Source organism: Procambarus clarkii, chromosome 88, assembly GCF_040958095.1.
Source record: "Procambarus clarkii isolate CNS0578487 chromosome 88, FALCON_Pclarkii_2.0, whole genome shotgun sequence".
NCBI lineage: Eukaryota > Metazoa > Arthropoda > Malacostraca > Decapoda > Cambaridae > Procambarus > Procambarus clarkii.
The window spans coordinates 17,371,096-17,386,460 of record NC_091237.1 but is presented as its reverse complement, the minus strand read 5'-3'; the positions used below and the strand labels follow the sequence as shown (position 1 = coordinate 17,386,460).

The 15,365-nt window shown below is 40.9% G+C and overlaps 2 protein-coding genes across 12 annotated transcripts in view; both read left to right on the top strand.

The window, feature by feature from the left end:
- The window catches only part of LOC123745820 (mitogen-activated protein kinase kinase kinase 7-interacting protein 3 homolog), a 158,363-nt gene that overhangs the window by 90,831 nt on the left and 52,167 nt on the right, over positions 1–15,365 (top strand). The gene's annotated exons all lie outside the window — the stretch shown is intronic.
- Positions 4,054–9,344, top strand: LOC138359020 (uncharacterized). The gene is made up of 2 exons (XM_069317606.1): positions 4,054–8,477; positions 8,972–9,344. Exon 1 carries the CDS (start codon positions 4,054–4,056, stop codon positions 7,414–7,416), a length of 3,363 nt encoding a protein of 1,120 aa, XP_069173707.1. The 3' UTR covers positions 7,417–8,477; positions 8,972–9,344.

Below are 15,365 nucleotides of genomic sequence, written 5' to 3'. Positions count from 1 at the left end.
TGGAACATTGATTCAACATCCGGTAGGATTAAAAATCGAATCCTTAATAAGATTCAGTGGTACTTTCAAATACTACTTATAATCTTTAAATCTTATATCTAATTATATTATAATCACATCTTATTTCAATCATAAGTCTAGACTGTAAAAAATAATCAATCAATATTCATTGAAGGCTACCGTGCTCAGAGAGCATGGCAGGGCGATGGGGGGGAGAGAAGCGCCCACCAACAAGCCCAGCGGCACTCCGCGTTTGTTTACAAATGAGTGAACAAGTGACTGATCCTTAGCGAACATTACCAGCTCAAGGACACCTTATCTAATATTTTTTATCGCCAGTGAATACTCTCTAGAACTGGGGGAGTACCTGGACAATATCTACAAGGAAAATCATAGAACATTCATAAAATAAGAGTGTATAGTGGAGATCACGGTGACACGGTTTCCTCCATCTTCATTCTTTATCTTTATCATATCATTCTTCTGCAACGCAGTTAAAGAAAAATCACGTAGCAACGCTACCAGATCATCATACAGCAACGCTGTAGCAAAATATCGTGCCTAAACTCAACAAGAGAGAGTTAATCAGTCTGGCAAACTTGTCAGACAGGCACCCCGACTGGCAGAGAAGTATATTGAAGGTTATTTGGTATATGATTGGCCAATTGTATGCTTGTGTAGCTTTAATATCCTATAAATCTGTCTGTTGGTTAAAAAGCGAGGCTAAGCCTCACATATCGGTACGTTTATTAAAATTGTAGTGTAGCTGTGAATCTTATCCAAGCACTGAACCTCATGAGTGTCCATTCTGTCAGAAAAGAATTCAGCCTCAATAAGTAAAAACCTCACAAGTGTCCACAGTCTTGGAAGAGATTCAGTCAAGCTAACTGTATAAAGTGAATATGTCTGCATATATATTTGAATATATAAATTAAGTTATCAATTGCTTGCTTAGTTATTTATAAGTTATCATATAAGTTCATTTAATTGAATATAATTTCTAGTACTAAGTTAATAGTATTAAGACTCCATTTAAGGTCATTTATTTATACTTTTACAATTAATTTGTTGTTTATAGTATAAGAACATATTGGCTGTTAAGTTATGGTACTAGGTTAGACTATGTATGTTTAAATCCCTGATTTAAACAGAGCCAGTGTTCAGTCAGATAACTGAATTTATCAAATCTTATCCTTGTATAAAATACAAGCTGATGTGAGATCCCTGTCTACAGGTGGATTGGAACTTCTATCAACATAGTCATTCACCCCACCTGTCCCTTACAGCCCACAGTCTGTCATTAGGAAAAGAGGATTTAGGATTTACAACCCTAGCTAGAGATTTTAATTGAATTAATTTGCAGACAGTAATTTTTAATTTAGTTCAGTACAAGTCCCTGGTAGTCTCCTCTTATATCAATCCCAGCAGGTTTTTCCCACATTAATTGGTCCTTCGAACCTAGATAATAATGGTCCTTTATACCTAGATATTTATGATCATTTGTTTACCGAATATTTCAATGCCAAATACATAAGAAACTTCTTGATTTTGCATTGGAATAATTCTTACATATTCTAGCCTAACCTAGCTATCAGCCAATATTTATCATAGCTATATATCTAAGTAAACAAATAGTTTGCAGTGGCTTAAGCCACCATATCCATTAACTAGTAAGCATTCATAACAAACTGATATTGTTTTGTGTTAAGAAACCACAGTACTTAATTATATCAGTGTCACAGACACAACTGCATCTTAATCATAAATATCAATTATCTACCTCATTGTGGTAACATTACATATATATTTAAGTGTATTATCTAGCATTATCTCTAATCTACTGATTTTCAGAGCTGCTCATTACATAATATTCTTTAAAAAAGTGTTATCATCACTGTAAGAGCATTTCATTACAATCTATCTATAATCAACTATATCATACCCTATATTACAGGTAAAACCAGTAGACATTCTACTGTATTTTATCTAACAATTATTATAGTAACAGATTTTGTAATAACTTTGCAAAAATAGTGCCATTTACTATTTTTAAAAAAATTATTACAAGATTTACCAACTTGGTGCATTCGTGCATTCGGGTCACAAATTAAATTATTACAGTACTTTTGATAATTGAACACCTGCTACAACCAGATTCCAGGGAGGAAATGAAGGACGATCTTTGGAATCATTACCTAAGTAGACAGGAAAGCTCATTTATCAAAATACATTAACATCATACATATTTATCAGAAAAAAGAGAAAAATCTCGGAATCTCCGAAACTCGGAAAAGGTCAAAATGACTAACAGTATTCCACCTGCAGCTGAAACAGAAAAGAAAAGGACACAAAGTGTCTAAAAAAATCACTTGAATCTACAGCCTACAGACCATTTAAATCAGGTGATAGACAAATGTCATCATCACTTGGCTACAATAGTCTACAATTGGGGATTAAGACCAATCTTAATCTCACATCACAATCTGAAAGGCTAACAACACATTGACAATGTCAATACAAATATTATCATCCATCTAAGATAACTATCTTAATCCAAGAAGAAAGTCTTGATCACTTAATTTCATGCTTTCACTGGAGTGAAAGCAGCCTCAGAAAATCTGAAATTAATCAAGCATCTCAAAGAGACTTACTTAATAGAAAAGGCAAAGCCGAGAAAAAAGAAAAAGCAAAATGCTTCATCACATCATGAATAATGTAGATACACATTATTACAGATACAATTCATCCTTTAAGGAAATCCTTGGAGGAGTACAAGTGTTACATGCTTGTATGACCTACTTGCATGTAATTACTTACCTACAAGTTTTACATACTTGTAACAACATCTTATCACAAAGCCAAATCTTTGATGGACTTCGAGCTTACGTACAAAGATTACGAAGCCGAGGAAAACTTAGATCTCAAGAAAAAATCCCCAAAGGTGAATCCACGGACAAAAGCAAAAATGTCCAGAATGGCAGTCAAAAATCAAGGCAACAAAACTCCTCTTCTGCAAAGTGGAAACAGAATAATGTTGGCTCTTATGCTGTATCCCCCACAGTTAACAGAACTGTAGGAAATCAAGCTCCTAAGACAGATAAGACAAAAGGAGCTACAAGTGCCCCAAAATGTTTATTCTGTCAAGAAGCACATACCATTTATCAATGCACAGTTTATGAAGGCCGTGCCAGTCGAATCGATCGACTGAAATCTCTGAACAGGTGCATCCGTTGTCTACGGAAGCACGATACTAGTGAGTGTATCACTCAATTGCAGAACTGCCAATATTGTCATAAAAGTGTACATCACACAGCACTCTGTGGTGATATTAACACTCAATCCAGATCACAGACTTCCAATAATCAACATGCATCTCAGGCAAAGCCCAAAGATGATAATACCACAACAGCCGTACAATTCTGTACAGTAATGAGCAATGTCAACGACTTGGATACAGAAATTGTTACAACAGCCATATTGCCTACTGCACAGCTAGAACTATGCAATCAAGGAATTTGTATTCCAACTAGAGGCTTTTTTGATCAAGGGTCACAGAAAACCTTTATCAGTAAAAAGATGGCAGAAGATTTACAACTTAAATCTTCAAAGCAAGTATCTACATCTATATCAGGGTTTTTTACTAATTCTGGTCGTAGAACCTTTCCAGTAGTAAAACTCAATGTCTGTCTAGGTACATCCCAAAGGACAGTAGAAGCCATAGTAGTTGATAAAATTCCTACTGAAATGGAAGTGACTGGTCTGACAGCCACAATTAAATTCCTAAAAGAAAAAGGAATACAATTAGCAGATCCTCTGCTTGATTCTGACTACATAGGAGATATCGGAATCCTGATTGGAGCTGACTACTATCATCGATTCATTCTGGGATCAGAAGAATCTATGGGTATGAATATACTCAAATCAGCAGGAGGCATATTGATGACAGGACCGATACTAGATCTTGAACCTTCAACTCCTGAAAAATCACATCATACAGAAACTGTAATAGTGGCATGACTAGGCAAAGAACAGTCACCACTTAAAATCCCCCACATGATTGATGATGGATTAGAATCTGTACCTCAATTGTGGGAACTTGATGCCATAGGAATAATTCCTGAACAACCAAGTCCTGATGATGTCTGTGCATACAATCAGTACTTGGAAACTGTACAGTACTATGATGGACAGTACTGGGTAAGGCTACCATGGAAAATCAACCATAAAACCTTACCTACCAATTATCACATGGCTTATAGTCAATTTAAATCGCAACTAGCAAAGCTAAGAAAAAGGCCTGAGCATTTAAAACTCTATCATGAGATTATTGCTCAACAATTAAAGAATAAATTCATCGAAGTCGTGAAACATGACAATACGCAAACAGGCCATTTTTTACCTCACATGGCTGTAATGAGAGAATCAAAAACGACTCCTTTACGGATAGTTTTTAATTGTAGCTCTAAATCTGGACCCCAAGGAACCAGTCTAAATGATTGTTTGCAAACAGGTCCAAGTCTAACTCAGAAATTGTATGACATACTGTTGAAGTTTAGACTTAACAAATATGCGTATTCAGCAGATATAAGTAAGGCCTTTCTAAGAGTTGGCTTACAGGAAGAAGATAGAGACTTCACTAAGTTTCTATGGGTAGAGAACCCAGAAGATGTCAATAGTCCTGTAGTGACTTTCAGATTCTCATCAGTTCTTTTCGGCGCGACAAGCAGTCCATTTCTATTGCAAGCAACTCTAGATACTCATCTGAAGAAATCATCAAGTCCCTGTAAGACTGAAATCAGTCAAAATCTATATGTAGATAATTTTCAAGGGACAGTTAACAGTACTACTGAACTGTTACAATTATATCAAGAGGCTAACAAGGAGCTACAAGGTGCCAACATGCCACTACAATCTTGGGCCTCTAATAATGCAACATTGAATAATCAAATAGCAAGAGATTACCCTGAATATCACGTACCAGAATCACAAAAGGTGTTAGGTATGGATTGGGATTTAATCTCGGACACAATATCGATCAAATCTGTGCCAGTAAATTACAACATCACTACAAAAAGGGATTTGCTTTCACAAGTTAGCAAAGTATTCGACCCACTAGGTCTACTAAATCCTTTGACAATCAAGTGGCGTTTATTGGTGCAACAAGCATGGAAGGCTAAGGTTGGTTGGGATGATCCACTACCAATCCAGTTACAAAAAGCTTGGATGGAAGTGGCTCAAGAACAAACTTTAGTTGAAAAGATAATCTTTCCGAGACACATAGTCGAGGAAAATGAGGAAGTATCACTACATGTATTCGCAGACTCGTCAGCCAAAGCTTTTGGAGCTTGTGCTTACTTAGTGACTTCTAATCAATCATATCTTATCACCTCTAAGGCCAGAGTCGCTCCATTAAAAAAGAGGACTTTGCCTCAGATGGAACTAACAGCACTGCTAACTGGTACACGCTTAGCAGTGCATATCAAACAAGTCTTGTCTACCATGAACATCAAAGATGTCATTATATGGTCTGACAATGAAGCTGTCTTACAATGGGTACGAAACGACAACTGTCCAACTCCATATGTAAAAAATCGCGTCTCGGAAATTAAAGAAATTTCCGCAGGCTTTCAATTGTTGCATGTACCAACAAAGGATAATCCAGCTGATCTCTTATCAAGAGGTATGACATTTAAACAGTTTGCAAAGGCAGATATTTGGTTTCATGGGCCTCGATGGTTGGTGAATGGTAGTTGGCCTGAACAAAAGCCACACGTCATTACGACACAAACCATAACTACCACCAGGCAGCAAGCTCAAATATCAGTCTTGGATTGTACTCGTTACTCCTCGCTCATCAAATTAATCAATGTAACACAGAACGTGTTTCATTATCTCAGGAAAAAAGGTATAAAATACACTTTTCCAGATGCACTTATCTATTGGGTAAGACAAGCCCAGAGAGAAACTTATGGGAATAACTATGAAAATCTTCCGCATAAGTTAAAACACAATCTCGGTCTGTGGATAGACCAAGAAAATCACAACATTCTGCGTTGTGGAGGGAGACTTAAACACGCAGATATCAATCTAGATACCGTGCATCCATGGCTTTTACCAAAAAATCATTGGATCACAAGGTTGATTGTGTTGCATACACATCAACAAATCATCAAACATGGAGGAGTGTTAGACACACTCACACAAATCAGACAGCAGTACTGGATTCCTCAGGGAAGACAGTCGGTCAAATCAATCTTGAAGAATTGCATGATATGCCGAAGGTACGATGCAAGAACTTGCTCTTATCCAGGGCCACCACCCCTGCCAAAGGAACGAGTGGTCCATCTACAACCTTTCGAAACGACAGGAGTAGATTATACAGGAGCAATATATCTAACAGGGACTGCAGATAAGCAACCTATCAAGGCATACATCTGTCTGTTCACCTGTGCTACCACTAGGGCAGTACATCTAGAGGTAACACCCGATATGACTGCTCAATCATTTATTCAAGCTTTCCGCAGATTCGCAGCACGCCGATCATGCCCTAAGCTGATGATTTCAGATAACGGAGCAAACTTGGTAGCTGGAGAAGCATGTCTACGGGAAATCTGTTCCCATCCTGCAGTTACTTCCACACTGGAACAGCGTCATTGCAGATGGAAATTTATCCCTCCGAGAGCCCCATGGCACGGAGGATTTTATGAACGGTTAATAGGAACTGTAAAAAGATCCTTGAGAAAATCTCTACACCGTCAGAAAATCAATCTTCAAGAACTCCAGACAGTAATCACGGAAATAGAATCAAGGGTGAATAACCGGCCGTTGACTTACTTGTCTGAGGATCCTACTCAACATGAGCCATTAAGTCCTGCCCACCTAATGTATGGAAGACTTCTGACTCCAGTACCATCTCTAGTGGATGATGAGATCAGAGATCCCTCATATGTGGGTGAGAGCGAGTTGGTTCAGGGGTATAAGCATCTGTCCAGCATAATCCAAAAATGGAATGATGTTTGGACAAAAGAATATCTTACATCTCTACGAGAACATCACTATGGGGCCAATGTCCCACATAATATATCTAATCTCCAACCTGGCGATATTGTCTTGGTAGACAGTGATGGCCCTAGGGCTGACTGGCCATTAGGTAAAGTTGTCTCAGTCCATCCGGATAGTCAGGGGATTTTGAGAATAGTCAAAATCCTGTCTAAAGGAGCAACTTCCCTGAAGACATTGGACAAACTCATCCACATGGAATCAGTGAGCCAGCTGCAGTTAGATCCTGAGAGACCTCAAGACACTCTAACTCCACAAGACCCACAGACTCCTAACAGACACAATCGTCCACAACGGACAGCAGCACAAAAGTGCAAGCAAAATTTGCACTTGTATTATCAATCCAATGGAGAGTAAATAAATACATATGGTTACTATTGTCCTAAGTATTGGACTCTGTGCCAGTTCTCTCCCTCTGGAAGATGTGGGAAATTTTTACCCACCATATCTAATAATCATCTAAGAAATGTATAATTTCTATATCATATCTAAATCATATCTAAATCGTATAAAAATCATATTAGAATCATGAAAAATTCATTTTATAGCTTGATCCTGGATGACAATGGCACCATGAACACGTACGCAACAGGGGCCCTTTTGATGCCTACGTGACTTTGTACATGATCTTTCAAGGATCCAGAAGCTTCTAGAAGGACTTCTTAATTAAAAAACTATTGGAACATTGATTCAACATCCGGTAGGATTAAAAATCGAATCCTTAATAAGATTCAGTGGTACTTTCAAATACTACTTATAATCTTTAAATCTTATATCTAATTATATTATAATCACATCTTATTTCAATCATAAGTCTAGACTGTAAAAAATAATCAATCAATATTCATTGAAGGCTACCGTGCTCAGAGAGCATGGCAGGGCGATGGGGGGGAGAGAAGCGCCCACCAACAAGCCCAGCGGCACTCCGCGTTTGTTTACAAATGAGTGAACAAGTGACTGATCCTTAGCGAACATTACCAGCTCAAGGACACCTTATCTAATATTTTTTATCGCCAGTGAATACTCTCTAGAACTGGGGGAGTACCTGGACAATATCTACAAGGAAAATCATAGAACATTCATAAAATAAGAGTGTATAGTGGAGATCACGGTGACACGGTTTCCTCCATCTTCATTCTTTATCTTTATCATATCATTCTTCTGCAACGCAGTTAAAGAAAAATCACGTAGCAACGCTACCAGATCATCATACAGCAACGCTGTAGCAAAATATCGTGCCTAAACTCAACAAGAGAGAGTTAATCAGTCTGGCAAACTTGTCAGACAGGCACCCCGACTGGCAGAGAAGTATATTGAAGGTTATTTGGTATATGATTGGCCAATTGTATGCTTGTGTAGCTTTAATATCCTATAAATCTGTCTGTTGGTTAAAAAGCGAGGCTAAGCCTCACATATCGGTACGTTTATTAAAATTGTAGTGTAGCTGTGAATCTTATCCAAGCACTGAACCTCATGAGTGTCCATTCTGTCAGAAAAGAATTCAGCCTCAATAAGTAAAAACCTCACAAGTGTCCACAGTCTTGGAAGAGATTCAGTCAAGCTAACTGTATAAAGTGAATATGTCTGCATATATATTTGAATATATAAATTAAGTTATCAATTGCTTGCTTAGTTATTTATAAGTTATCATATAAGTTCATTTAATTGAATATAATTTCTAGTACTAAGTTAATAGTATTAAGACTCCATTTAAGGTCATTTATTTATACTTTTACAATTAATTTGTTGTTTATAGTATAAGAACATATTGGCTGTTAAGTTATGGTACTAGGTTAGACTATGTATGTTTAAATCCCTGATTTAAACAGAGCCAGTGTTCAGTCAGATAACTGAATTTATCAAATCTTATCCTTGTATAAAATACAAGCTGATGTGAGATCCCTGTCTACAGGTGGATTGGAACTTCTATCAACATAGTCATTCACCCCACCTGTCCCTTACAGCCCACAGTCTGTCATTAGGAAAAGAGGATTTAGGATTTACAACCCTAGCTAGAGATTTTAATTGAATTAATTTGCAGACAGTAATTTTTAATTTAGTTCAGTACAAGTCCCTGGTAGTCTCCTCTTATATCAATCCCAGCAGGTTTTTCCCACAGTGTCTTGTGAACAGATAAGGACTTACCATTTTGATTTGGCGCTGTCCACGTTGACACGAGCGATGTGTTGATAATGTGAGTTACGACGGTTACGCCTCGATTTGTGAGCTCTTGAAGCTCTCGTACTTAACACTGAATGTTACCGTACCTGTATACCTACTACCTCAGACGTGTGTGTGTGTGTGTGTGTGTGTGTGTGTGTGTGTGTGTGTGTGTGTGTGTGTGTGTGTGTGTGTGTGTGTGTGTGGCGTGGCGTGTACTCACCTATTTGTGCTTGCGGGGGTTGAATTCTGGCTCTTTGGTCCCGCCTCTCAACTGTCAATCAACTGGTGTACAGATTCCTGGGCCTACTGGGCTCTATCATATCTACATTTGAAACTGTGTATGGAGTCAGCCTCCACCACATCACTGCCTAATGCATTCCATTCCATTCCATTAACTACTCTGACACTGAAAAATTTCTTTCTAACGTCCCTGTGGCTCATTTTGGGTACTCAGTTTCCACCTGTGTCCCCTTGTTCGCGTACCACCCGTGTTACACTGTTTATCTTTATCTACCCTGTCAATTCCTCTGAGAATTTTGTAGGTAGTGATCATGTCACCCCTTACACTTCTGTATTCCAGTGTCGTGAGGTGCTTTTCACGCAGCCTTTTCTCGTAACTCATTCATGCCTCTTAGTTCTAGGACTAGACTAGTGGCATACCTCTGAACTTTTTCCAGCTTCGCCTTGTGCTTGACAATTTACGGGCTCCATGCTGGGGCCGCATACTCCAGGATTGGTCTTACATATGTGGTATACAGGGTTCTGAATGATTCCGTGTATGTGTGGGAGTGGTGTTAGTGTAAGCGTGTTGTGGTGTGTGTGGGCGTGTAGTGGTGTGTGTGTGGGCTTGTAATGGCGTGTGTGTGTGGGCGTGTTGTAGTATGTGTGTGGGCGTGTTGTGGTGTGTGTGTAGGGTAAGATGTGCGCGCATGGTGTGGCGTTTTGGGGCTTGGTCCAAAGAATATGGGGGCGTGGTGTAGAGGTGTGGGCGTGGCGTAGTTAGTCCTAGGGAGTGATGGCTGTGTCAAGATCGGCCATGCGATGAATAGATGCTCAGGGATAGTGTTTTTATGTTGTACCATGCCCGGGATATGTTATAAGAGAAGGGCGCCGAGGGTTGGCGCTAGTGAACTAACGTTCCTAACCAAACCAACTCATGTTTTACCAGGAACAGGAAATAGCCAACCAGTAAATGTCAGGAATATTACCTTCACTGCCAAAATACAGCCACCAGTAATAATATTTTAATTATTTTTCGATGTACCTATAGGCACACTATTAGCCAAGGTCACCACGCTGTTAATCTGGCAGAAGAGTTATTTGGAGCTTAGGCTACCAGAGTCCCTGAAATCCGGTCACCATCTCTGGTCGTCTGTCAGCCTGTGACGTCTGCCTAGCCGGCCCCGGCTGCCACCCCCGGCCGCTAGGGCCTACCTACCACCATAAGCCCTGCCACCAGCCCTGGCTGCCGCCTCCGACCACTAGGCCCTGCCACCAGCCCTGGCCGACACCTCCGACCACCAGCCCTGGCCGCCGCCACCTACCACTATTCCCTGCCACCAGCCCCTACCGCCAGCCCCCCAAGCTAACTACACCCTTAGGCAAGGTTTATTTCCAAATGCAGACCGAGCGTGCATAGAATTCCCACTGTCTGAAAATAACCCTTCCTCCGAGGTAAATATACTCGCTAGTCCTTGATGAGGAAGAAATGCGCCAAGCTTGAGGCACTACGCCGGAAGTGGAGGCAACCCATGTAAGCGAGTTGTGTGAGCGTGCTGCAGCAGCTGGGTGTTGCCAAGAGGCGGGTGAGGACGGCTTGTACTGACGTTAACAAGTGGAAGTGGTAGTGGTGTAAGAGGGTGGCGGCGTGTGGAAGTGCTGGCAAGATGGGCAGGTGGCCGTGGGCGAGCCTCACCCACAGTGCGTAGCTCGCACCTGGAGGCATCGGGCAGACGCGCAAGACAGCTAGCTGTAATATGCAGACGAGGAGTCACAATAACGCGGCTGAGATATGTTGACTAGACGACGTTTCGCTCCCTCATGGACCATTCTCATGTCCACATTACAAGTCCCTGGACCATATTTCAGCTATAATATGTCCTCTGCTGTAGGGGGTCACTTAACGTGCGCCGTCGACACCAAGGGCAGACCATTGTGGCCTCTGGAGCCCTCTCTCTGCCCAAAGGATATCAGACAGAATATGTTCTCCTTGGGATAAGTCTCGTTGTCCTGTGAGATGATTGATTGATGAAGATTAAGCCACCCAAGAGGTGGCACGGGCATGAATAGCCCGTAAGTGGTGGCCCTTTCGAGCCATTACCAGTATCAAAAGATGATACTGGAGATCTGTGGAGGCGCAACTGCACCCTGCGTGACGGGAGATGTCTCCCGGACCAAGTGGTGACCAAATGGTGTCCTGTGAGAGAGCTGGTGTATAGCCTAGCAGGGATGATTGTATGTAATCTCAATAGATGAATTTTGTTTGTTCTGCGTTAATGGCCTCGTACTTATAAAGCCAGATAAATTATTGATCACTGCCATTCAACCTTCGCTTCCTCACCAGTCAGTCAGTCATTTAACCACAACCTTTCCTCCAGATTCAGCTAATTTTAACAACTGAATCTGAATTTATATGCTGATAAAACGTTGCATTAGATAAAGGAAATTCACTACATAAACTTAGAATTATGAGGCTTGGCCTATATTTATTAACCACTCCCTCACAAAAAAGAATCGTCCGTTAGATAGAGTAATTATTACTTTAGAATCGCCCGTTAGATAGTGACAATTGTTCTGTGTTCCAGCAGTTCATCAGTTCTCGTTGAAAGGAGTCGAGCCTCGCCCAGGGTCGGGCTTGGGGAATAGAAGAACTCCCAGAACCTCATCCAGGTACACACGTTCACTCATGTCGGTAATTACCTAAGTGTAGTTACAGGATGAGAGGTACGCTCGTGGTGTCCCGTCTTCCCAACACTCTTTGTCATATAACGCTTTGAAACTACTGACGGTCTTGGCCTCCACCACCTTCTCACCTAACTTGTTCCAACCGTCTACCACGGTTGGGCAGCTTACGGGCTATTCATGCCCGTGCCACCTCTTGAATGGCTTAATCTTCATCAATCAATGGGTGCTAAGCTTGTTTGAGAAGCGCGCGCATGCTGCTTTGTTTGGTAGCCTGGTGTTGGGTGTGGATATCTGACTTGTGTGTTACGACTTTCAGGGCTGGTTGACCGAGTTGGCAGCAGTTGAACACCGACATCCCATGTATAAATGTGGAGGGCGAACGTTGTGACGCCTTACGGGTTATTCATGCCCGTGCCACCTTTTGGGTGGCTTAATCTTTATCAATCTAGCAGTCGTTGTGACGCCGTTGTGTTCTTCCTTTCCTCGCCTTGGTCAAACTGTCATACCTCCTCTTCCCCTCTCGTTAGTGTCGCTGTGATCTTTGCACATCTTAAACCCGCCTTCATTCCACTTTTATAGCGGGAGCTTTACATGGAGGCGCAGAACGTTCTTATTCAATTTATCCCACGTTCCTTCATAACAATTTGAAAAAGATAATTCTGAGTAACAAGTTAGCAGGTGTGACGGGGTTGGACTGTGGGCCAGCAGGGTAAAGCCTATCACTCACATTAAGGCTTAATTTGGGTACATTTAAGCCAGCTGCCTGTGAATAGCAACATAATGTTGTGTACGCGCACACCTGTCATCATGTTCAACATGATGACAGGTGGTTCAACATAACAACACCAGACTAGAGGAGAGGTGTTTACTTTACAACTGTGTGTTGTGAGAGGTCCAGCGTTGCTGCAGTGTTGTAAAATAATTAGTTTATTAAGTAAACAGATTGGCACGCACGTGTGTGTATTTACCTAGTTGTGCTTGCGGGGGTTGAGCTCTGCTCTTTTGGGCCGCCTATCAACTGTTTCTACTACTACCATTTTTTTCTCAGAGCGCACGCACGCACGCACGCGCGCGTATATATACACACACACACACACACACACACACACACACACACACACACACACACACACACACACACACACACACACACACACACACACACACACACACACACACACACACACACACACACACACACACACACACACACACACACACACACACACACACACACACACACACACACACACACACACACACACACACACACACACACACACACACACACACACACACACACACACACACACACACACACACACACACACACACACACACACACACACACACACACACACACACACACACACACACACACACACACACTTATTTTAGACACTTATTTCAATTATAGACCTGTATCATTGACAAGTGTAATAGTGAAAGTATTGGAAAAACTAATCCAAACTAAATGGGTAGAACACCTAGAGAGAAATTATATAATATCAGACAGTATGGTTTTCGATCTGGAAGATCCTGTGTATCGAATTTACTCAGTTTCTATGATCGAGCCACAGATATTACAGGAAAGAGATGGTTGGGTTGACTGCATCTATCTGGACCTAAAAAAGGCTTTCGACAGAGTTCCACATAAGAGGTTGTTCTGGAAACTGGAAAATATTGGAGGGGTGACAGGTAAGCTTCTATCATGGATGAAAAATTTTCTGACTGATAGAAAAATGAGGGCAGTAATCAGAGGCAATGTATCGGAATGGAGAAATGTCACAAGTGGAGTACCACAGGGTTCAGTTCTTGCACCAGTGATGTTTATTGTGTACATAAATGATCTACCAGTTGGTATACAGAATTATATGAACATGTTTGCTGATGATGCTAAGATAATAGGAAGGATAAGAAATTTAGATGATTGTCATGCCCTTCAAGAAGACCTGGACAAAATAAGTAGATGGAGCACCACTTGGCAAATGGAATTTAATGTTAATAAATGTCATGTTATGGAATGTGGAATTGGAGAACATAGACCCCACACAACCTATATATTATGTGAGAAATCTTTAAAGAATTCTGATAAAGAAAGAGATCTAGGGGTGGTTCTAGATAGAAAACTATCACCTGAGGACCACATAAAGAATATTGTGCAAGGAGCCTATGCTATGCTTTCTAACTTCAGAATTGCATTTAAATACATGGATGGCGATATACTAAAAAAATTGTTCATGACTTTTGTTAGCCTAAAGCTAGAATATGCAGCTGTTGTGTGGTGCCCATATCTTAAGAAGCACATCAACAAGCTGGAAAAGGTGCAAAGACATGCTACTAAGTGGCTCCCAGAACTGAAGGGTAAGAGCTACGAGGAGAGGTTAGAAGCATTAAACATGCCAAAACTAGAAGACGGAAGAAAAAGAGGTGATATGATCACTACATACAAAATAGTAACAGGAATTGATAAAATCGACAGGGAAGATTTCCTGAGACCTGGCACTTCAAGAACAAGAGGTCATAGATTTAAACTAGCTAAACACAGATGCCAAAGAAATATAAGAAAATTCACCTTCGCAAATAGAGTGGTAGATGGTTGGAACAAGTTAAGTGAGAAGGTGGTGGAGGCCAAGACCGTCAGTAGTTTCAAAGCGTTATATGACAAAGAGTGCTGGGAAGACGGGACACCACGAGCGTAGCTCTCATCCTGTAACTACTCTTAGGTAATTACACACACACGAAGCAGCCCGTGACAGCTGACTAGCTCCCAGGTACCTATTTATTGATAGGTAACAGGGGCATAGGGTGAAAGAAACTCTGTCTATCGTTTCTTGCCGGCGCCTGGGATCGAACCCGCTACCATAGGATCACGTGTCCAGCGTGCTGTCCGCTCGGCCACCGGCTCCCAAGTGTGTGTGTGTGTAATTACCTAAGTGTAGTTACAGAATGAGAGCTACGCTCGTGGTGTCCCGTCTTCCCAGCACTCTTTGTCATATAACGCTTTGAAACTACTGATAGTCTTGGCCTCCACCACCTTCTCACCTAACTTGTTCCAACCGTCTACCACTATGTTTGCGAAAGTGAATTTTCTTATATTTCTTCGGCATCTGTGTTTAGCTAGTTTAAATCTATGACCTCTTGTTCTTAAAGTTCCAGGTCTCAGGAAATCTTCCCTATCGATTTTATCAATTCCCGTTACTATTTTGTATGTAGTGATCATATCACCTCTTTTTCTT

Excerpts from the sequence above, each read along its gene's own strand:
- LOC138359020 (XM_069317606.1), top strand. The coding sequence starts at position 4,054 with ATGATTGATGATGGATTAGAATCTGTACCTCAATTGTGGGAACTTGAT.